Source organism: Phocoena sinus, chromosome 4 (assembly GCF_008692025.1).
Source record: "Phocoena sinus isolate mPhoSin1 chromosome 4, mPhoSin1.pri, whole genome shotgun sequence".
NCBI lineage: Eukaryota > Metazoa > Chordata > Mammalia > Artiodactyla > Phocoenidae > Phocoena > Phocoena sinus.
In genome coordinates, this window is record NC_045766.1 from 78,984,519 (window position 1) to 79,009,679 (window position 25,161).

General features: G+C 37.2%; 1 protein-coding gene across 1 annotated transcript in view; it reads right to left on the reverse strand.

The window, feature by feature from the left end:
- Window positions 1-25,161, reverse strand: part of CFAP91 (cilia and flagella associated protein 91) — a 150,633-nt gene that overhangs the window by 85,445 nt on the left and 40,027 nt on the right. The window contains exons 7-10 of the mRNA XM_032631444.1: window positions 16,310-16,487; window positions 12,725-12,882; window positions 10,328-10,510; window positions 9,281-9,423 (exon numbers count right to left, since the gene is read on the reverse strand). Coding sequence (XP_032487335.1) covers window positions 9,281-9,423; window positions 10,328-10,510; window positions 12,725-12,882; window positions 16,310-16,487 — 662 coding nt within the window. The remainder of the gene's footprint in view (window positions 1-9,280; window positions 9,424-10,327; window positions 10,511-12,724; window positions 12,883-16,309; window positions 16,488-25,161) is intronic.

Sequence of the window (25,161 nt, forward strand, 5' to 3'; positions counted from 1 at the left end):
GATTAAAGCCCTACATGTAAGGCCAGAAACTATCAAACTCTTAGAGGAAAACATAGGCAGAACACTCTATGACATAAATCACAGGAAGATCCTTTCTGACCCACCTCCCAGAGAAATGGAAATAAAAACCAAAAATAAACAAATGAGACCTAATGAAACTTCAAAGCTTTTGCACAGCAAAGGAAACCATAAATAAGACCAAAAGACAACCCTCAGAATGGCAGAAAATATTTGCAAATGAAGCAAGTGACAAAGGATTCATCTCCAAAATTTATAAGCAGCTCATGCAGCTCAATAACAAAAAAACAAACAACCCCATCCAAAAATGGGCAGAAGACCTAAACAGACATTTCTCCAAAGAAAATATACAGATTGCCAACAAACACATGAAAGAATGTTCAAAATCATTAATCATTAAAGAAATGGAAATCAAAACTACAATGATATATCATCTCACACCGGTCAGAATGGCCATCATCAAAAAAATCTATAAACATAAATACTGGAGCGGTGTGCAGAAAAGGGAACACTCTTGCACTGCTAATGGGAATGTGAATTGGTACAGCCACTACGGAGAACAGTATGGAGGTTCCTTAAAAAACTACAAATAGAACTACCACATAACCCTGCTATCCCATTACTGGACATATACCCTAAGAAAACCATAATTCAAAAAGAGTCATGTACCAAAATGTTCATTGCAGCTCTATTTACAATAGCCAGGAGATGGAAGCAACCTAAGTGTCCATCATAGGATGAATGGATAAAGAAGATGTGGCACATATATACAATGGAATATTACTCAGCCATATAAAGAAACAAAACTGAGCTATTTGTAATGAGGTGGATGGACCTAGAGTCTGTCATACAGAGTGAAGTAAGTCAGAAAGAGAAAGACAAATACCATGTGCTAACACATATATATGGAATCTAAGAAAAAGAAATGTCATGAATAACCTAGGGGTAAGACAGGAATAAAGACACAGACCTACTAGAGAATGGACTTGAGGATATGAGGAGGGGGAAGGGTAAGCTGTGACAAACTGAGAGAGTGGCATGGACATATATGCACTACCAAACGTAAAATAGACAATTAGTGGGAAGCAGCCGCATAGCACAGGGAGATCAGCTCAGTGCTTTGTGACGACCTAGAGGGGTGTGATAAGGAGGGTGGGAGGGAGGGAGAGGCAAGAGGGAAGAGATATGGGAACATATGTATATGTATAACTGATTAACTTTGTTATAAAGCAGAAACTAACACACCATTATAAAGCAACTGTACTCCAATAAAGATGAAAAAGAAAAGAAAAAAGAAAGGGAAGAACCTACAACCAAGATTACTCTACCCAGCAAGGATCTCATTCAGATTCGTTGGAGAAATCAAAAGCTTTACAGACAAGCAAAAGCTTAAGAGAATTCAGCACCACCAAACCAGTTCTAGAACAAATGCTAAAGGAACTTCTCTAAGTGGGAAACACAAGAGGAGAAAAGGACCTACAAAAACAAACCCAAAACAATTAAGACAATGATCATAGGAACATACATATCGATAATTACCTTAAACATGAATGGATTAAATGCTCCAACCAAAAGACACAGGCTTGCTGAATGGATACAAGAACAAGATCCTTATATATGTTGTCTACAAGAGACCCACTTCAGACCTAGGGACACATACAGACTGAAAGTGAGGGGATGGAAAAAGATATTCCAGGCAAATGGAAATCAAAAGAAAGCTGGAGTAGCAATACTCGTATAAGGTAAAATAGACTTTAAAATAAAGAATGTTACAAGAGATAAGGAGTGACACTATGTAATGATCAAGGGATCAATCCAAGAAGATGATATAACAATTATAAATATATATGCACCGAACATCAGAGCACCTCAATACATAAGGCAACTGCTAACAGCTATAAAAGAGGAAACCAACAGGAACACAATAATAGTGGGGGACTTTAACACCTCACTTGCACCAATGGACAGATCATCTAAAGTGAAAATAAGGAAACAGAAGCTTTAAATGACACAATAGAGCAGATCGATTTAATTGATATTTATAGGACATTCCATCCAAAAACAGCAGAGTACTGTTTCTTCTCAAGTGTGCATGGAACATTCTCCAGGATAGATCACATCTTGTATCACAGATCAAGCCACAGTAAATTTCAGAAAATTGAAATCATATCAAGCATCTTTTCTGATGACAACACTATGAGATTAGAAATGAATTACGGAAAAAAACGCAAAAAACACAAACACATGCAGGCTAAACAATACACTACTAAATAGTCAAGAGATCACTGAAGAAATCAAAGAGGAAATCAAAAATTACCTGGAGACAAATGACAATGAAAACATGATGATCCAAATCCTATGGGATAAAGCAAAAGCAGTTCTAAGAAGGAAGTTTATAGCTATACACGCCTACCTCAAGAAACAAGAAAAATCTCAAATAAACAATCTAACCTTACAGCTAAAGGAACTAGAGAAAGAAGAACAAACAAAACCCAAAAAAAGAAATCATAAAGATCAGAGCAGAAATGAATGAAATAGAAACAAAGAAAACAATAGCAAAGGTCAATAAAACTAAAAGCTGGTTCTTTGAGAAGATAAACAAAACTGATAAACCATTGGCCAGACTCATGAAGAAAAAGAGGGAGAGGACTCAAATCAATAAAAATAGAAATGAAAAAGGAAAAGTTAAAACAGACACTGCAGAAATACAAAGCATTCTAAGAGACTACTACAAGCAACTCTATGCCAATAAACTGGACAACCTGGAAGAAATGGACAAATTCTTAGAAAGGTATAACCACCCAAGACTGAACCAGGAAGAAGTAGAAAATATGAACAGACCAATCACAAGTAATGAAATTGAAACTGTGATTAAAAGTCTTCCAACAAACAAAAGTCCAGGACCAGATGGGTTCACAGGTGAATTCTATCAAACATTTAGAGAAGAGCTAACACCCATCCTTCTCAAACTCTTCCAAAAATTGCAGAGAAGGAACACTCCCAAACTCATTCTATGAGGCCACCATTACCCTGAAACCAAAACCAGAAAAAGATACTACAAAAGAAGAAAATTATAGACCAATATCACTGATGAATATAGATGCAAAACTCAACAAAATACTAGTGAAAAGAATCCAGCAACACATTAAAAGGATCATACACCATGATCAAGTGGGATTTATCCCAGGGATGCAAGGATTCTTCAACATATGCACATCAATCAATGTGATAAACCATGTTAATGAATTGAAGAAGAAAAACCATATGATCATTTCAATAGATGCAGAAAAAGCTTTCGACAAAATTCAACACCGATTTATGATAAAAACTCTCCGGAAAATAGGCATAGAGGGAACTTACCTCAACATAATAAAGGCCATATATGACAAATCCACCCCCAACATTGTTCTCAATGGTGAAAAACTGAAACCATTTCCACTAGGATCAGGAACAAAACAAGGTTGTCCGTTCTCACCACTATTATTCAACATAGTTTTGGAAGTTTCAGCCACATCAATCAGAGAAGAAAAAGAAATAAAAGGAATCCAAATTGGAAAAGAAGAAGTAAAACTGTCACTGTTTGCAGATGACATGATACTATACACAGAGTATCCTAAAGATGCCACCAGAAAACTACTAGAGCTAATCAATGAATTTGGTAAAGTTGCAGGATACAAAATTAACGCACAGAAATCTCTTGCTTTCCTATATACTAATGATGAAAAATCTGAAAGAGAAATTAAGGAAACACTGCCATTGACCACTGCGACAAAAAGAACAAAATACCTAGGAATAAACCTACCTAGGGAGACAAAAGACCTGTATGCAGAAAAGTATAAGACACTGATGAAAGGAATTAAAGATGATACCAACAGATGGAGAGATATATCATGTTTTTGGACTGGAAGAATCAATATTGTGAAAATGACTCTACTACCCCAAATAATCTACAGATTCAATGCAATCCTTACCAAATTACCTATGGCATTTTTTACAGAACTAGAACAAAAAATCTTAAAATTTGTATGGAGACACAAAAGATCCCGAATAGCCAAAGCAGTCTTGAGGGAAAAAAGCAGAGCTGGACGAATCAGACTCCCTGACTTCAGACTATACCACAAAGCTACAGTAATCAAGACAGTATAGTACTGGCACAAAAACAGAAATATAAATCAATGGAACAAGATAGAAAGCCCAGAGATAAACCCACGCACCTATGGTCAACTAATCCATGACAAAGGAGGCAAGAATATACAATGGAGAAAAGACAATGTCTTCAATATGTGGTGCTGGGAAAACTGGACGGCTACATGTAAAAGAATGAAATTAGAACACTCCCTAACACCATACTCAAAAATAAACTCAAAATGGATTAGAGACCTAAATGTAAGACTGGACACTATAAAACTCTTAGAGGAAAACATAGGAAGAACACTCTTTGACATAAATCATAGCAAGACCTTTTTTGATCCACCTCCTAGAGTAATGGAAATAAAAACAAAAATAAAGAAATGGGACCTAATGAAACTTCAAAACTTTTGCACAGCAAAGGTAACCATAAACAAGATGAAAAGAAAACCCTCAGAATGGGAGAAAATATTTGCAAATGAATCAACAGACAAAGGATTAATCTCCAAAATATATAAACAGCTCATGCAGCTCAATATTAAAGAAACAAACAACCCAATCCAAAAATGGGCAGAAGACCTAAATAGACATTTCTCCAAAGAAGACATACAGATGGCCAAGAACATTAAAAGCTGCTCAACATCACTAATTATTAGAGAAATGCAAATCAAAACTACAATGAAGTATCACCTCACACCAGTTAGAATGGGCATCATCAGAAAATCTACAAACAACAAATGCTGGAGAGGGTGTGGAGAAAAGGGATCCCTCTTGCACTGTTGGTGGGAATGTAAATTGATACAGCCACTATGGAGAACAGTATGGACGTTCCTTAAAAAACTAAAAATAGAATTACCATATGACCCAGCCATCCCACTACTGTGCATACACCAGAGAAAACCATAATTCAAAAAGACACATGCACCCCAATGTTCATTGCAGCACTGTTTATAATAGCCAGTTCACGGAGGCAACCTAAATACCCATCAACAGATGAATGCATAAAGAAGATGTGGTACATATATACAATGGAATATTACTCAGCCATAAAAAGGAACGAAATTGGGTCATTTGTAGAGACGTGGATGAATCTAGAGACTGTCATAATGAAGTAAGTCAGAAAGAGAAAAACAAATATCGCATATTAACACATATATGTGGAATCTAGAAAAATGGTACAGATGAACTGGTTTGCAGGACAGAAATTGAGACACAGATGTAGAGAACAAACGTATGGACACCAAGAGGGGAAAGTGGCGGGGGGGTTGGGGTGGTGGTGGGATGAATTGGGAGATTGGGTCTGACATGTACACTGATGTATATAAAATTGATGACTAATAAGAACCTGCTGTATAAAAAAAATATACAATTAAAAATTTTTTAAAACCAATACAAACATTAAAAATGTTTATGATAAACAATAAAAAGAAACCCAATTAAAAATAAGCAGAGTATCTGAATAGACATTTCTCCAAAAAAGATATACAAATAACATGAAAAGGTGACAAAATTCATTAATTATTAGACAAATACAAATCAAATCCACAGTGATATATCCCCTCACACACTCTAGGATGGTTACAATAAGAAAGATGGAAAATAACAAGAGATGGAAAAGATGTGAAAAAATTGGAACACTCATACATTGCTGGTGGGAATGTAAAATAATGCAGCCACTTTTAACAGTTTGGCAGTTCCTCAAAAAGTATAATATAGGGCTTCCCTGGTGGCGCAGTGGTTGAGAGTCCGCCTGCCGATGCAGGGGACACGGGTTCGTGCCCCGGTCCGGGAAGATCCCACATGCCGCGGAGCGGCTGGGCCCGTGAGCCATGGCCACTGAGCCTGTGTGTCTGGAGTCTGTGCTCCGCAACGGGAGAGGCCACAACAGTGAGAGGCCCGCGTACCAAAAAAAAAAAAAAAAAAAAAAAAAAAAAAAAGTATAATATAGAGTTACCATGTGACGCAGAAATTACTCCTAGGTATAGACCCAAGAAAACTAAAAAACATGTACATGAATGTGCATATCAGCATTATTTATACAAAAACAGACAAAAAGTAGAAACTCAAATTTCCATCAACTGATACGTAGATTAACAAAATGTGGTATATCCACACAATGGAATATTATGCAAGCATAAAAAGTAAGTAAATACTGAGACATGCTCCAACATGGATGAACTTTGAAGACATTAAGCTACATGAAAGAAGCCAAACACAAAAGGCCATATGTTGTATCGTTCTATTTATATGAAATGTACAGAATAGGCAAATCCATAAAAAGAAAGTAAATTAGTGGTTGCCAGGTGGTACGGGGAAGAGGGTAATTGGATGTGACTGCTAATGGGCATGGGGTTTCTTTTGAGGATGATGAGAATGTTCTGGAATTAGACAGTGTTGATGGTAGAACAATCTTATAAGTATGCTACAAATAACTGAATTGTATACAAGGGTTAACTTTATGGTATGTGAATTATATCTCAAAGAAAGTAAATGATTCATACAGACTTTCTGAGACAAATAAAAACTGAAGGAGTTCATTTCCAGTAGACCTGCCCTGTAATAAATGGTAAAACAAGTTCTTCAGGCCGGAGAAAAATGACATACGTCAGAAACTTGGATCTATATAAGAAAGGAAGAGTGGAAAAGATGGAATAAATAAAGGTAAAATGAAATATTTTTTCTTATTTTTAATTGATCTAAAGGATAACTGTTAAATCATAGTGATAGTAAAAATGTATTGATAGTAAATGATATGACAGTAAAAATGTATTGGGTGCTTATAGCATATGGATCAATGAAATGAGTGAGCAATGTCACAGGGACAGTAGGGAGGAATTGGGAATAAGCTACTATAAGGTATCTGCATGACACGTGTAGTTATAGTATTATTTGAAGGTGGATTTAGATTATTTTATATGTAAAATCACATATACTATACTAGTTCACAAAGCAAGCCTCACTAAATTTCACAGAATAGGTATCATACAGGCTAAGATCTCTGACGACAGAGCAATTGAGAAATTCATTAGAAAATTAGTTACAATTCCTGCATATTTGGAAATTTTAAACACACTGTTAAATACTCACAGGTCCAAAAATCACAATGGATGTTTTAAAAAATTAGATATTAATGATAATGCCAAACTATATGTCAAAACTAATGGGATGTACCAAAATCAGTGTTTTGAAGGAAATGGTTAGCTTTAAATATTATATAAAACTGATGACTGCCTGAAAATTAATGAGCTACATGTCTATTTTAAGTTAGGAAAAGAACCACAAAACTAACCCAAAGAAAGGAGAAAGAAAGATAAAATAAATATGAGTGGGAATTAATGTAATTGAAAAAAATTTACGTAGAGAAAATCAACAAAATCAAAAGTTCAAATGTTTGAAAAAAATACCAAGAAAATAAACAAGTCTCCAGTAAAATTGATTAAGGAAAAAGAGTTAAAGCACAAATAAATAATATTATGAATGAAAATAGTGGGCATTATAGATAAACACTAAAAAGATTTTAAAGTATTGATAATACTATCAACAACCATATGCAAAAAAATCTGAAAAGTTAGGTGAAACGGAATTTGTAAAAAAATATAATTTACCAAAATGCTGCAGAAAGTTCTGTAAGTTGTAAGGAAATTGAAGGAGTGCTTACAATTTTTCCCATGAAGAAAACATCCGTCTCAGATAATTTTATATGAATACTCTACCAAACTGAAGAAAAAGATCATCTCAAACTTATTTAAACTCTTTTCAAAGTAGGAAAGAAGGAATACTCCCCAATTCATTTCAGAAGACCTGTATAACTCTGACACCGATGCCACATATAGTCAAACTGAGAAAGAAAAATAAGGCCATTTCACTCATGAATACAGAATAAAAATTCTGAACAAAATATCAGTAAATCAAATCCAATAACGTATAAAAATAATACATCCTGACCAAGTTATGTTCCTAATAAGTATGTGAGGACAGATTAATATCTGTAAAAAACTATAAATATTCCTATTACAATAATAATTTTTTAAAGAAAAAATATATAATTATCTCAATAGATACAGACAAAACATTTGATAAAAATCAACATAAACACATGATTAAAAAGCTTCAGTGAATTAGGAATAAAAGGGAACTTCCATACTCTAATAAAGAATATCTACCAAAAATCTTACAGAAAGTGAGAAAATGATAAACATAGAATTCAGAATCGGTAAATGGAGATGGGGATAATGTGGGAAAGAACCACACAGATATAAGTAAATGATCATCAAGGTCCTAATTTTTATCTTGAGTGTGGGCTCCCATGGATCTTTATGCTATTACTAACTGAACAAACATACATGGACCAGTGATGAGGGTATGTCTTAAATCAGTGAGTCTCAAAGTGTGGTTCCTGCAGCATCAGCATCCCCTAGAAACTTGCAAAAAATGCAAGTTATCCAGCCCCACCCCTACTGAATCAGAAACTTTGGGGGTGAGGCCCAGCAACATGTGTTTTAACAAGCCCTCCAGGTGATTCTGATGCAGGCTAAAGATAGAGCACCACTGTCATATACTAAGGATTCAAATGTATCCAAGTGTGAACACCTATAGTCCAATTAACAAAAGAGAAAGCGAAGCTGACGGATAAAGCTATACAGCTGGCTCATGGGAGATGACCGTCAAACTTTCTCATTTAGTTGAGTTTAAACTAGATGAGTGGGATGCTGAACATGACTCCCTTTCTTCATGATGCCCTGGTAACAAATCTAAAAGGGAGAAAATGAGGCCTATTACACTATTAAAATCAACAGTAATCCTGAACCCTAGAAACTTGTTACAACCTCAGTGTTGTGTCACATTTTATTGTATAGATCCAAAGTCAGAACGACTTTTAGAAAGTAGCGTGACTTCTGCAAATGGGGAGAATAACCTCTAAGAGGTTTTCCTACAGTTTGAAATGAGGGGGAAAAGCACTGATCGGCACAGCACAGGTAACTGGTAGAAAAGTCTAGAGAGGAGAAAGAATGTAGGCTTGTGTGTTGAGAACTACTGGACATTGCTGCCCAAGACAAAGTACAATTTTTGGAGTGTAGTATATCTCTGTAAAAGTCACACTAGAAGCATCTTGTCTTCCAGATAAGAATTATACCTTATGAACCTCTGCCAACTCATGGTCCATCCTTGCAGCCCTCTTTAGAAAACCATCTTTGGTGGTTGTGACTTTTGGTTTTGGAGATCTGATTCGGGGTTGTGTCACAAAATCTGGGAGACATGACTCAAGTTCGACTAATCCTGTAGGAAGGAAGTACATGTTTAGTATCCGGTGCTTAAATACATCATTTGAAAGCATGCTGTTAATTTTAGTAGTTGTTTGCCAAGTGGTTTCATTTAGAATTATTGATAAGGTGTACCTCATATAATTGAATTGTCCCTGAAATATAAAGGAAATTTCTATATAATTAACTTATATTCTTGATGACTTAGATTATAAAATAAGAAATGCATTCTAAAATGAAAACATTGCCCTACAAAAATGTAACATTCCACAATAATAGACAGAAAATTAATGATCATATGAAACATGGCACCACCATTCTAAAGTGGATGTACACCAGGTTATCATATTCAGCTCTGGAGATGGTCAGCCAGAGGTGCAAGTTCAATTGTGTGACCATCAACTCATGATCTTGGCCATGTGATACTCCAACCTCTCAACTGAAATTTAAATAATTTTAAAAAGCCTCTCTTGGACTTTATAACAGGTATAACCCTCTCCACTAATTTATCCCCTACTTATCCAACCCCTTGCCCACTAGTTTTCTGGCATTTCTTCATAAAGAGCTGATTTCATTATATATTTCTTGTTTGCTTCACAAACCTGGTATAAAATTTTTTCTATTTCATTTTTGCAAAACTTTTATTTTACTGACATTAAACATGTTTAAATGTTTAGTAGTTTACTGACTTTACTCCTTAACAAATTGTTGCATAGTGTATCCATTTATTTATTTGGGTCTTAGAAGTTTTTATTGGTTTCTATGAACTCATATTATTAATAATACTAAACATGTAATTGCTATTTCTTGCAAATATTTTAATTTTTGATTAGCTTTTAATCTAAACTGCTATATTTTATATATTTATATTTCTAAGATAATCCTCTTATACTAGACTTGTAATTATGTGAATTGCTTACCTTCATAGGTGTTGAGATAGTGGTTTTTTACTACAAAGTCCTCTGAGTTGTTGTCTGTGAAACGACCAAGGCGAGATAGAGGTCCATAGACCTGTGATGCATAATCAGAATAATCCTTGATGATATTTCTTCTCTCCAACTTCCCTTCTATATTCTTTCCCTTTCCCAAAAGTTTTCTGATTGCTAAAATAAAACATACCTCCATGACTATCTCCAAAATATTGTTCTGAATGGTCCAAATGCAGACTAGTAAACCATAGTTTTATTCACAGGAAGGCTACTGAACTGAATGAATTTCATTATGATCACTCACTGCAGCCAGAACACTTAAAACATAGATCTGACATCTGTGTGATCCAGATTGTCATGAGACAGGTGGCCATGACAGAAGCTGAATCAGCTAGTGTTCTCAATTGGTACTCATCAAAAATCTTTTATAACTGCATTCTAAGCTCCGGGCCAGAAAGAGGTATTCAATGAAAGTTTGTCAAATGAATGAAAGAAACACAAAGTAACTGAAAACGACATGTTTTCAGTAGAGACTGAGGGAATTATTCTCTCCTAAGAGAATAATTAAAAGGGAAGGAAGACTACAGGTTCTTCAAAAATTTCTGTCCATCTTGGCTAGCACCAGAATAAATCAGAATATATCCAAGCTTATAGATTTCAGAATTGTTTGGCAGTCTCAGCTGTACACTGTAGGAGTTTACTCATCTAAGGAGTCAGGCTTACTACTTCCACCTGTTCCTTTTCTTTCAATCCCATCACAGACCCATCCCCTTTTGAAGGCTCTACATCATGCACTCTCAATGGTGTAAAACAATATGAGATTTTGAAGTCACAATTGAAAGAGGTGGTTGCACTTGCCACTGCTGCCTTTTGGATGTTATTTATATTTGATCCTCAGTGCTTCTGTGTGTGACTTGGGATTTCATAATTACATAAAAATAGTTTACATTTTAATAGTCATTTATAAAAATTAGTCAACCCATCATTGGTTATATCTAGTACTGAAAAGAAAAAACTGTTGACCATATCTAAATGCATACCTAGCACCTAGGTAAGTAAGAAGTCATTTTCTCACACACACACACACAAATTCAGGGTCATATAACAGTGAGAACAGATAACAGGGACCTGACTTATCTGGGGGTGGGGGTCCTTGAAGGTCTCCCCTGAGGAAGTGACATTTGAGTTGTGCCTTAGCCTGGGTTCCCCCACAGGCAGAACCTGAGACAAAGGCATGCGTACAGGTAGTTTATTTGGGAAGGTGATCCCAGAGGGCAAGAGAGAGGGACAGGAGGAGTAAAAAAAAAAAAAAAAAGAAAGTAAGTCAACCCATCACTAGTTATATCAACTACTGAAAAGAAAAAATGTTGATAGTATCTAAATGCATAGGTGCAGCTAGTTAAGTTAAAAGTTATTTTCTCACATCAAGAAAACGTTTAAAAGTTCACTAAAAATAACTTTTAAGGGATTAACTTAATTTTTTGTAATTGTTTTGCTAGGAAAAATATTTTGAATAATTTTTAATGTGATTACATTGCTATTATGTGTATAAACTGGTAATTTGCATATATATGATGCATTACAATTTTTATAAGTAAATTCATTATATTAAAAGTCACTCAGGGCTTCCCTGGTGGCGCAGTGGTTAAGAGTCCGCCTGCCAATGCAGGGGACACGGGTTCGCGCCCCGCTCCAGGAGGATCCCATGTGCCGAGGAGCGGCTGGGCCCGTGAGCCATGGCCGCTGAGCCTGCGCGTCCAGAGCCTGTGCTCCACAATGGGAGAGGCCACAACAGTGAGAAGCCCGCGTACCGCAAAAAAAAAAAAAAAAAAGTCACTCAGCAAATATAGCAAATAAAGCTAAATGCTAATAAGTTAAATTTTCTTAATTTAAATTTTTTATTTAGTTATTCTTAATCCTCCACTGACTCCTCTTTTTATGTATAAAGTACAGATATATTTATAGTACATAAACAGATATACAGTATACCTGTGGTATTAAAATTTCATGGCAGGGGGATGAATTGGAAAAAAGATGTCTGAATGTCTTTTTTAGTGGAAACAATGAAAAAAAGGTTGAGAAACAGGGCTCTCTATCCAGGGCCTCAGCCCATGAATATGGGGAGCCCAACACCTACACACAAAAACACACACACGCCCCATAATGTCAATAACTTGACTACCTGTTAGAACATAATTACTTGATTTTCTTAGTGAGGAATTTTCCTCCACCCTTCTACTTTTGAGAAATAACTCATCTCCTGTTCCTTATCTATTAACTAACACTAGGACCAAAAAAGAATTATATCACAGTTAAATCAGGTTTGGTCAAAGACCCAAAGCAGAGCCAACTTTTCCATTCTCTTCACGGTTCATACTGCACCATCACCTGATACATGTGTGCGGTGAATCTGTGCCAACTTTGCCTCCTTCACCTCCTGCAGTTTAGACCACTGGGCATTCAAGCACGCCATGTTTACTTCATTTTGATTCTCATCACGCTTCTTCAGCAGCTCTTTTAGAACTTCCAGGCGAATCTCCTGCAGTCTTCAAGTAAATCACAAAACATAAAGAAGTCTACAATCTCTCAAATAGGGTGCTCTACTACAGAGAAAAGGAACACTTGCCATAAACAGAAGCTTCTCTTTGGGCTGGTATCATATTCATGTATCTTAAAAAGACCACTTTGGCAAAAGTGTGACAAATGAATTGGGGGTTTGGGGTGGCAACTCAATAGTGAGTCTCTGTATAAGAGGAATATGTATGGGTGTAGTTCTGAAGGACAAAAAAGAGTTTGCTAGGTAGATGGGGTAAAAAAGGGTTCTTCAGGCAGATGGGCCTAAGTGAACAGCGAATGTTTGTGCATAGTTCCAGGTCGACTGGTATTGCTGGAGGGTTAAGTAATAGGAGGAGTGAGAGAAAATGAGGTTGTGGCATGCAGCCTTAAGGGGTGAATGTGAAAATGCCAGCAGCTGACACATATAGATAATTATTCTTCGCTTCCCTTCCCTTCACCTTCACCTTGTTCTCCCAGGACTACCTTGCTTATGTGTACATATGACTTCAAAATTTGTACTTCAGACCAGGTATTTCTGAACTAGAACTTCTATCTACTTGAATCTCCAGCTATATCCCCTGACAACCTCAAAAAAACCTCACTCATTCTATTCCCCCAGAAATCTACCCCTTCTCTTACCTTCTTCCCTCCTCTAATGATTCCTTCTCTAAAACACTTCTTACATCTGTTCCCTAGCGCATGTCTTTGTCACCCTTCTCCTGACTTGGACTCTGGTTGTTAGTCTAGTCTTTCCCCCTTCCAATCTTTGTTCCACACAGTGGTCAAGATTTTCCTTTCTAAAATGGAGATTTGAATATTTTGCTCTTACTTAAAAATTTACACAGTAATTTATTCAGTCATTCATTTGTCAAATATTTATGCCAGGCAGGGAATAAACAATGGTGAACAAGATAAAATACGTTGTCTCAAGAAGCACTGTTCTAGTGGAGTAGACATATAAACCAACATTTACAACACAGGGAGATACATACCAGGCCAAAAGAATGAAAAGACCCCTGTGGGAGAAGAAATGGCAGAGCGCCTCTTCTAGCACCATTCCCAGTTGATCAAAGGGAAGGAGGGGGATGGTGGGGAAGCCTTCCTTCAGGAGCCATTAACTCAGCACTTGAGGATAAACAAGGGTTGAGATTTGCCACATTGACAAGGGAGAAGTGCGGCCTCAGCAGAGAGAGCTGAATATTCTACTCAAAAGGACTAGAGACAGGGCTTCCCTGGTGGCGCAGTGGTTGAGAGTCCCCCTGCCAATGCAGGGGACACGGGTTCGTGCCCCGGTCTGGGAGGATCCCACATGCCGCGGAGCGGCTGGGCCTGTGGACCACGGCCGCTGAGCCTGCGCGTCCGGAGCGTGTGCTCCGCGACGGGAGAGGCCACAACAGTGAGAGGCCCGCGTACCGCAAAAAAAAAAAAAAGGACTAGAGACAGAGCAAACATGTCATACTGGTGGAGGTTCTCAAAGTGAATATACATGGGAGAGTAGGGAAACAGTGACAAGTAAATACAGGGAGGTAGCCGTTTTTAAAAATAAGCACACACCAACAGTCCCTTCTTTCTAGAGTTGGAAATCCTAGGTTCAATTCTCAACTTCATCACTTACCTCAGCCTCTTCAATCATAAAATGGACATAATAATAGTATCCATCCCCTAAGGTTGTTGTGAACGTTAAATGCGTGAATGCACACAGCATGCTAGAACAGTTCTCAAACTTGAGCATACATCAGATAACCTGGAGGACTTGCTATGACGCAAATTGCTGTGCCCCGCCCCCTGCTTCAGTAGGTCTGGGATGGAACCTGAGAATTTGCATTTCTAACAAGTTTCCAGGTAAGTGCTGATGCTACTCATCTGTGGACCACACTCTGAGCACTACTGGCTTAGAACTTAGCTCAAGCATGAAATAAGCACTCTGTAAGTGTTGAATGCTTTATGAATATCATCATTATCATCTCCATCACCATCATCAACAATATTATCATCTACCTGATAGCTTTTTACTCATCCTTCTACATACAGCTCAGAAGCTACCTCATCTCAGTAATTTTCCCAAATATCTACTAAATATCTGTTAGTTCTCAAACAGAACTAACTGTTCTCCTGCCTGGGTTCCCCTAGCTCTTTTTGTATAGAGCAGCACATCACCTGAAGATCCTGCCTGTGAGTTATTGGTTTTAAGGTCTTTCACTCCATCCCCACCCACCTGCCCCCCTTCCACCCCTCACCCCCTGTTCCAGTGGTCCATAAGGAGCTCTGTCAGGGTAAAGCAGTTTCCTGTTTCCAGTCCTGAGGAGGGACTCAAAATATATTTATTAAAATTAACCTCAGTTTAACCAAAGTACTCATGTTCTCAGGTGATATCTTCATTCTGGCCAGATACATTTTTAATATTCTTAATGTCCTTCTGACAAGAATATTCCTCTTCAAACTGCAGAAGTAAATTTAAATTTCTGCAGACAGGATTGAGTATGTGACACCTACTCTGCCCCAAACACTATTTTCTATTAAATTGCAAGCTTTTAACCAAACATCACAGTCTGCATTCAGGGTTAATCAGAAGGTGTTGCAAAAAGATAAACATATTTTGAATTCAGAACCATACTGAATCCCTAACTCTATTGGCCCCTAGCTTGCTTGCGTGTAAGCACACTGTCAGGGGCTTGGTAGTACTTCTGTGAGCAATGAAGTACCTCAGCACAGCCTGAAACAAATGGCACCCTTAAACTTCCTTTCCTTTCCTTCTTGCTAGGGAGCTGTAATTTTTTGGTCCTCATCATTTCTACATATTCCAGAGACAACCACATTACTGAAAATACATCAGTTAAAATGACTGAAAATTCAACGAGAAATACCTTAGTATATTATTACTTATGTACTATGAGCTCATCTCTTCATTGAAAAGTTCCACTGTTTGTCTTTTAAACAGAAAAATGCCTCATTGGCTATAGCTAGAACCCAAGGTGTACCGACGGTGAATCCAGTACCAGGAGGAAAGAGATGGGGTCAGCCAAGAGGCTGTTTGATGGATAGGAAGAGGGCCAAGGTCTAGGGACCATGGCACTGGGAATGAACAGAAAAGGATAGTTTGAAAGACATTTTGCAGAAATCAGTGGGATTCTAGGTAAGACCCTAAAGAGAAAAGGGAAGAGAAGAATCAGAGATGCCTTGAGGAATTGTTTAAATTTGGGTTCCACACTGAACTACACACACAAAGAAGGCATTATACATTTTTATATTATTGGAGAGAAAATTATAGAGCTATTGCTCCTGAAGCCCAATTTCCTAACTCTACAGATTAAGGATTGCTTTTAAACCCATACATTTGGGTAAACTCTCTATATGTTAAAAGTATTAACATTAATCCCATCTGTGCAGAAGCAATTATCTGCGTGATTAAGAACCTACTTTTCGATCTCCTGCTCTCTGAAGGCCCACTCCTTCCTCTCCATGGCATTCATCATCCTCCTCCTCTTCTTAAACTGGGAGGTGTCACTCAGAGCGGGGAGAGTGGCTTCCCAAGCACGCTTCTCCCGGGCACGTTCTATCATCTCTACCTCAGCTTGTCCTGCCGGAAGGCCTCGACCTGGAAGATGAAGCAGAACACTTTAGAAACACACAGACAAACTCAGGTACCTACCAGTATTTAATTTACTCCCTTTCAGTTCCTGTCCTCTTTAAATTCAAGGGTTATGACAGGATGAAATGATATCAGGATACATCTCCAGATGTGCCTCAGAGTTTATTATCTGCCCTGCACTGTCTCTTGTTAACAATTCAGCCAGAAGACATTTTAGTTACATGTAAGATGCTAGAAAGTATTTGAAGATATTAGGTGATTATGAAATAATCACACCTTGGAATGTCCTCTATTGGAAAAATCCATATTTTGAAATACAAAGAAATATCAAAATAGCTTGCAGAGAGGTCATAGTATGTGGTGAAACTCAGAATTTGCAAATGGCAATCTGACCCTTATGGTCTTATGTATTACACTATACTCCCTCTCTAATAAAAACAAACATGAACTATACAGACAAGCCCACAGCTAATATCACACTCAACAGTGAAAGGCTAAAAGCTTTTCCTCTAAGATCAGGAAAAAGAAAATGGCGCACTCTCTCACCACTCCTATTTACATAATACTGGAAGCCCTAGCCAGAGAAATCAAGCAAAAAAAAAAAAAAAAAAGAAAAAGAAAAAGGCATGCAAATCAGAAAGGAAGAAGTAAAATCATCTCCATTTGCAGATGACATGATCTTATGTAGAGAAAACTCTAAAGACTCTATCAAAAAACTGTTAGAACTAATAAATAAATAAAGTTGCAGGATACAAAATCAATACATGAAAATCAGTTGTATTTATACACACTAACAATATCTATAAAAGAAATAAAACGATTCCATTTACAATAGTATCAAAAACAATAAAATTCTTAGGAGTAAATTTAACCAAGGAGGTGAAAAATCTATATGGTGAAAACTATTAAAACATTGATGAAAAAAATTGAAGAAGACACAAGTAAAAAAAATATATATATCCCATGTTCATGGATTGGAAGAACTAATATTTTTAAAATGCCCCTACTACGCAAAGCCATCCATAGATACATCCCTATCAAGATTCTAGTGGTGTTTTTCACAGAAATAGAAAAAACAATCCTAAAATTTATACGTAACCATAAAAGACCCATATAGCCAAAGCAATGTTAAGAAAGAACAAAATTGGAAGAAACACACTTCCTGATTTCAAACTATATTACAAAGCTACAGTAATCAGAACAGTATAGTACTGGCATAAAAACAGACACACAGAGCAATGGAACAGAATAAAGAGCCAGAAGTAAACCCATGCATGCGTAGTCAACTAATATTTGACAAGGGAGTCAAAAATAGTCAATAGGGAAAAGACAGTCTCTTCAATAAGTGGTGCTAGGAAAACTGGGTATTCACATGCAGAAGAATGAAGCTGGATCCTTATCTTACATTTTTCACAAAAATTAACTTGAAATGGATTAAAGACTTAAATGTAAAACGCTTAGAAGAAAAGATAAGGAAAAAGCTCCTTGATATTAGTCTTGGCAATGATATTTTAGATATGACACAAAAAGCACAAGCAACAAAAACAAAAATAAACAAATTGGACTACATCAAACCAAAAATCTTCTACACAGCAAAAGAAACAATCAACAAAATGAAAAAGCAACCTATGAAATGGGCAAAAACATTTGCAAACCATATATCTGATAAGGGGTTATATTCTAAATATATTAGGAACAGATATTACTCAAAACAAAAAACAATGTGATTTTAAAATGGGCAAAAGACCTGAATAGACACTTTCCCAAAAAAGATACAGAGATGGCTAACAGGTACATGAAAAGGTGTTCAACATCACTAATCATCAGGGAATTGCAAATCAAAACTACAGTGAGATATCACCTCATGCCTGTTAGAATGGCTATTATCAAATAGAAGAAAGAGGATGCTCTCCTCTTCCAAGATGGACTGCATTCTGCCTATGGAATGTGTATCTCTGCTTTCATTTTACTATGGTTTAATTCTTTCTTGTGAGAAGCCACGGACCCTCACTTGGTGGCCTGTCCCAGGAACTTAGCCAAGACCTGGGACATGACCACCCTCTTCAAGCCCCATTTTCTTGTAACCTCTTTACAAAGGATATTAATAAATCTACTTCTTACCCAAAAAAAGAAAAAAAAAGACAAGCAATAACAAGTGCTGGCAAGGATGTGGAGAAAAGGAAACCCTTGTGCACTGTTGGGGGGAATGTAAATTGGTACAGTCATTATGGCAAATAGTTCCATAAGAATTCCATAGAGGTTCCTCAAAAAATTAAAAATAGAACGACCATATGACCTAGCAATTTCCCTTCTGGGTATATAGCTGAAGGAAATGAAATCACTACATCAAAGAGGTATCTGCACCCCATGTTCATTGCAGCATTATTTACAATAGTCAAGACATGGAAACAGCTGAAGTGTCTATCGGCAGATTAATGGATAAATAAAGTGGTATATATAAGGCGATATATATATATATATATATATATATAGTGATATATATATATTCATTCACAAAAAAAGAAGAGAATCCTGCCATTTGTGATAACATGGATGAAACTTGAGGGCATTATGCTAAGCAAAATAAGTCAGTTAGAAACAGATAAATACTGTATAATCTCATTATATCTGGAATCTAAAAAACTGGATTCATAGAAACAGAGAGTACACTGGTGGTTGCCAGGGGCAAAGTGGTGGGAGAAATGGGTGAAAGTGATCAAAGGGTACAAACTTTCAGTTATAAGATGAATAAATTCTGGAGAGCTAATGTACAGCATGCTGACTACACTTAACAAAACTGTATTGTATACTTGAACGTTGCTAAGACTGAATCTTAAATGCTCTCACCACACACACACACACACACACACACACACACACACACACACACAGTAAATATGTGGGGTGATGGATGTGTTAACTACCCTTATTGTGGTAATCATTTTGCAATATATATGTGTACCAAATCATCATGTAGTACATCTTAAACTTACACAATGTTACATGTCAATTATGTCTAAATGAAGCTAGGAAAAAGAACTATACATAAAGAAAATATAGTATTATTTTTAATTTAACATTTACATATGTGATATTTTACTATAAATATTCTGTTACTTGCTTTTTTTATTCAGCTTTGTTTTGGGAATCTGGCCACGCCGATATATAGAGACGTAATTTCATTCTTCCATTGTAGGACTCTACCACAATTTAAGCTATCTGCTCAAATTGACATTTAGATTGGTTCTAATTTTTTTTTTTTTTTTTTTTTTTTTTTGTGGTACGCGGGCCTCTCACTGTTGCGGCCTCTCCCGCTGTGGAGCACAGGCTCCGGACGCGCAGGCTCAGCGGCCATGGCTCACGGGCCCAGCCGCTCCGCAGCATGTGGGATCTTCCCGGACCAGGACATGAACCCATGTCCCCTGCATCGGCAGGCGGACTCTCAACCACTGCGCCACCAGGGAAGCCCTGGTTCTAATTTTTTGATTACACATAATAATGCTGCAACAAACATCTAATACTGGTCTCATTATGCCCATGTATGAATTTCTCTAGGAACCTTAGAAGGATCTAGAGCCTAGCAACTAATCACAAAATATAATCATTTAAAATATTTCTGAATATTGCCAAATTTGCCTCCACAAAGCATATTTTTTCTCAAGCTTCCTGAGATTCTCCTGACCCTCTTCCACAGTCCATGCTACCTAGTCTCAGCTGCTTTTCACAGTCCTTACAAGTATTTAGTGGTTCAAAGACTCATATATATGTGAGTTTCACTGAGAATAGAATTTGTTCTTGGGAGTTGTTCTTTTAGAGTTGTGCTTGTTGCTTTTATATAATTTCTGGGAAGAGAAAAGATGCTGATTTACATACATGGTTACACTGCGAGTAGAGATTTGGATTAGAATTGTTTGAAGATATAAAATACTTGTGAGAGAAATAATACCTATTCAAGCATGAGTCTTCCCATTTATAAACACGATGTTCCTTTTTTTTTTTGTCAAATCTTTGTGTATGTGCTTAAGGAACAATTTATATTTTTCTCCATAAATGCCTTGTGCATGTTTTATTAAGTGCTTTCCTGGGACTTTGTTATTTGTTGCTATTAAAAATATGATTTCCCAATAATATTTCTTTTTCTTTTTCTTTTTTTTTTTTTGCGGTACACGGGCCTCTCACTGTTGTGGCCTCTCCCGTTGCGGAGCACAGGCTTTGGATGCACAGGCTCAGAGGCCATGGCTCATGGGCCCAGCCGCTCCATGGCAGGTGGGATCCTCCTGGACCGGGGCACGAACCCATGTCCCCTGCATCGGCAGGCGGACTCTCAACCACTGCACCACCAGGGAAGCCCTCAATAATATTTCTAATTACATACAAAAATTACTGATATTTGTATGTTGGTTTCATAATAGGATACCTTATTAAACTGAGGTTCTTAGTTCTGATAACTTATTTCATTTGATTTTTCTATATGAGTACATTGTCTGCAAATATAGTTTTGCTTTTTCATTCTAATCCTCATACCTAATTCTTCTTCTCTTATCTTACTACACTGACTCAATTATTTCTCTATCAGGATGCTATTACTGTCATATTGGGCAAACAATTAATTGTTGGATGAAACTGCCCCATGCAGGGCAGGATGTTTAGTATCCATGCCAGCCTACCTCCCCCAAACCCAACCCATTTGTCTCATCATTATTACATACAAAAATGCCACCCAGGTTTCCAAATGTCCCTAGGGGTGGTGGGTCATAGCCTAGTTTAATAAGCTCTGGGCTAGGATCTTCTCTGCATTGCTAAATAATAGTGGTGATGAAGGAATCACTGTCTTTTTCTTTATTTTAAGGGTAAAGCTTCTCAAGTCTCACCTTCAGTATATGTTTATCGAAGATAACCTTTATTAAGTTACCAAAATTCCCTTCTGATCTCAGCTTACTTAGAGTTTATAACATGAATGTATGTTGAATGTTATCAAACAGTACTTTTCCTGCACCTATAAAAGCATTTTTCTGACATTTTCTGTTAAAATGGTAAAATGTATTGGTTAGTTTTCTGATATTGTACTAAACTTGAATTTGTACAATTAACCCATTTGGTTATGATAAGTCATCTTTTTAAAATACTACAAGAGGGCTTCCCTGGTGGCAAAGTGGTTAAGAATCCACCCGCCAATGCAGGGGACACAGGTTCGAGCCCTGGTCCGGGAATATCTCACATGCCGTGGAGCAACTAAGCCTGTGTGCCACAACTACTGAGCCTGCACTCTAGAGCCTGCAAGCCACAACTACTGAGCCCACGTGCCACAACTACTGAAGCCTGTGCACCTAGAGCCCGTGCTCCACCACAAGAGAAGCCATGACAATGAGAAGCCTGCACACGGCAACAAACTGTAGCCCCCGCTCACTGCAACCAGAGAAAGCCCGCGCACAGCAACGAAGACCCAACACAGCCATAAATAAATAAATAAATAAATAAATAAAAAAGCGTACAATTCAATGGTGTTTATAAATAAATAAATAAATAAAATACTACAAGATTTGATTGCTGAACCTAGGGTTTCTGCTCCAGCAACTTGGGAGATGACCCTGCTCCAATAGGGCAGTGATGGCCACTGAGCAGAGAGGAAGGCCTGCCTCACACCTGGCTATGGCCCTACCCCCTCCATCTCCAACCCTACCTCCTACCAAGTTGATAGCTGGCAGCACACCCTGAGTAAACAAATGGCTTCTGTTCACGTCAAATCTAGCTCTCCCACCAAAAGCACTGGGCACATGCAGACTATATAGGGACACTTGTACCTAAGCCCACCCATTAAAGATTGCTGTAGGCAACTGTTTCACCTAAATTCACAGAGACAGAGAAAGTTAAGCAAAATGAAAAGACACAGGAATGCATCTCAGTTGAAAGAGCAAGAAAAAAACCCTGGTAAAAATAATGAAACAGAAATAATTTATAAGATAAAAAATTCAAAGCATTAGTAATAAGAATGCAAGCTGAATTAGGGAAAGAATAGATAAGCAGAGTGAGAATTTTAACAAGGAACTAGAAAATATAAAAAAGAACCAGTCAGAACTGAAGAATACAATAACTGACATCAAAAACACCCTAGAAAGGGTACTTCCCTGGTAGCTCAGTTGTTAAGAATCTGCCTGCCAATGCAGGGGACATGGGTTCGAGCCCTGATCTGGGAAGATCCCACATGCCGTGGAGCAACTAAGCCTGTGCGCCACAACTACTGAGCCTGCGCTCTAGAGCCCACAAGCCACAACTACTGAACCCACGTGCCACAACTACTGAAGCCTGTGTGCCTAGAGCCTGTGCTCCGCAAAGAGAAGCCACTGCAATGAGAAGACTGTGCACCACAACTAAGAGTAGCCCCCACTCACAACTAGAGAAAGCCCGCATGCAGCAACAAAGACCCAACACAGCCAAAAATAAATAAAAATAAATTAATTAATTAATTTAAAAGATGATGAATAAAAGCTTGTCTTAAAAAAAAACACACACACTAGAAGGAATGAATAGCAACTAAGTGATAAAGAAGAATGCATACGTGATCTGGAAGATGGAAATGGAAATCACCCAATCAATGCAGTAAAAAGAAAAACAAACTAAAAAATGAGAATAGTTTAAGAGATCTCTGGGATAACATCAAGTGTACCAACATTCCCATTATAGGGGTTTCAGAAGGAGAAGAGAGAGAAAGGTTGTGAAATGTATTTGAAGAAATTATGACTGAAAACTTCTGGAACCTGAAGAAGGAAGCAAATATCCAAGTACAGGAAGCAAAGAAAGTTCCAAACAAGATGAACCAAAACAGACCCACATCAAGATAAATCATAATGAAATTGGTAAAAATTAAAGAGAGAATTCTGAAGGCAGCAAGAAAAAAACAGAGTCATTTACAAAGGAATACCCATAAGGCTATCAGCCAACGTCTCTGCAGAGACTCTGCAGGCCAGAGAGAGTGACATGATATATTCAAAGTGCTAAAAGAGAAAAATCTGCAACCTAGGATATTCTATCCAGCAGGATTATCATTTAGAATTGAAGGGGAGATAAAGAACTTCTCAGACAAGCAAAAAACTAATAGAGCTCATCAATACTAAACCTACCCTAAAAGAAATGTTAAAGGGTCTTCTGTAAGTGGAAAGAAAAGGCTATAATAAAAGGTAAGAATCTATGTGGAGGAGGGGAGTAAAAAGGTAGATATTTTGAATGGGTGTGAACTTAAATTACTACCATATAAAACAAGTAGATGTAGTTATAGGTCATAATATAGGAATTCCACGGTAACCACAAATCAAAAACCTACAACAGATACACCAAAATGGAGAGGAAAGGAACATAAGCATACTAGTAAAGAAAATCATCAAACCACAAAGGAAGAAAAAGAAACTAAAAGAAGAAGAAAAGAACAGGAAAGACCTACAAAAACAACCAGAAAACAAGTAACAAAATGGCAATAAGTACATAACTATCAACAATTAATTTAAGAAAAAAAAATGTCATGAAGAACCTAGGGGTAAGACAGGAATAAAGACACAGACCTACTAGAGAATGGACTTGAGGATATGAGGAGGGGGAAGGGTAAGCTGTGACAAAGCGAGAGAGAGGCATGGACATATATACACTACCAAACTTCCTGCCATGCGGGAAGCAGCCGCATAGCACAGGGAGATCAGCTCGGTGCTTTGTGACCACCTGGAGGGGTGGGATAGGGAGGGTGGGAGGGAGGGAGATGCAAGAGGGAAGAGATATGGGAACATATGTATATGTATAACTGATTCATTTTGTTATAAAGCAGAAACTAACACACCATTGTAAAGCAATTATACTCCAATAAAGATGTAAAAAAAAAAATGTCAATGAACTAAATGCTCCAATCAAAAGACACAGGGTGGCTGAATGGATAAAAATGCAAGACCCATCTCTAGGCTGCTTACAAAAGATGCACTTCAGAACTAAAGACACACAGAGACAAAGTGAGAGGATGGAAAAAGATATTTCATGAAACAGAAATGACAAGAAAACGAGGGTAGCAATACTCATATCAGACAAAATATACTTTAAAACAAAGGCTATAAAGAAAAAGAATGGCATTATATAATGATAAAGAGATCAATAGAAGAGAGGATATTATACTCGTTAACATATATGCACCTAGTACTGGAGCACCTAAATATATAAATCAAATATTAACAGACAAAAGGGAGAAATTGACAGTAATATAACAATAGTAGAGGACTTTAACACCCTACTTATATCTGTGGACAGATCATCCAGATAGAAAATCAATAAGGCATTAGTGGTCTTAAATGATACAATAGACCATACGTTGGACTTAATAGATACCTACAGGACATCTATCCAAAAACAGCAGAATACACATTCTTTTCAAGTGCACATGGAATATTCTCCAGGATCACATACTAGGCCATAAAACAAGTCTCAACAAATCTAAGAGAACAGAAATTATATCAAGCATATTTTCTGACCACAACAGTATGAAACTAAAAATCAATTATGGCAAGAAAAATGGGAAAAGCACACACATGTAGAGATTAAACAACATGCTACTAAAAAACCAGAGGATCGATGAAGAAATCAAACAGAAAATCAGAAAATATCTTGACAAATGAAAATGGAAACACAACCTTCCAAAAATTTATGGGAT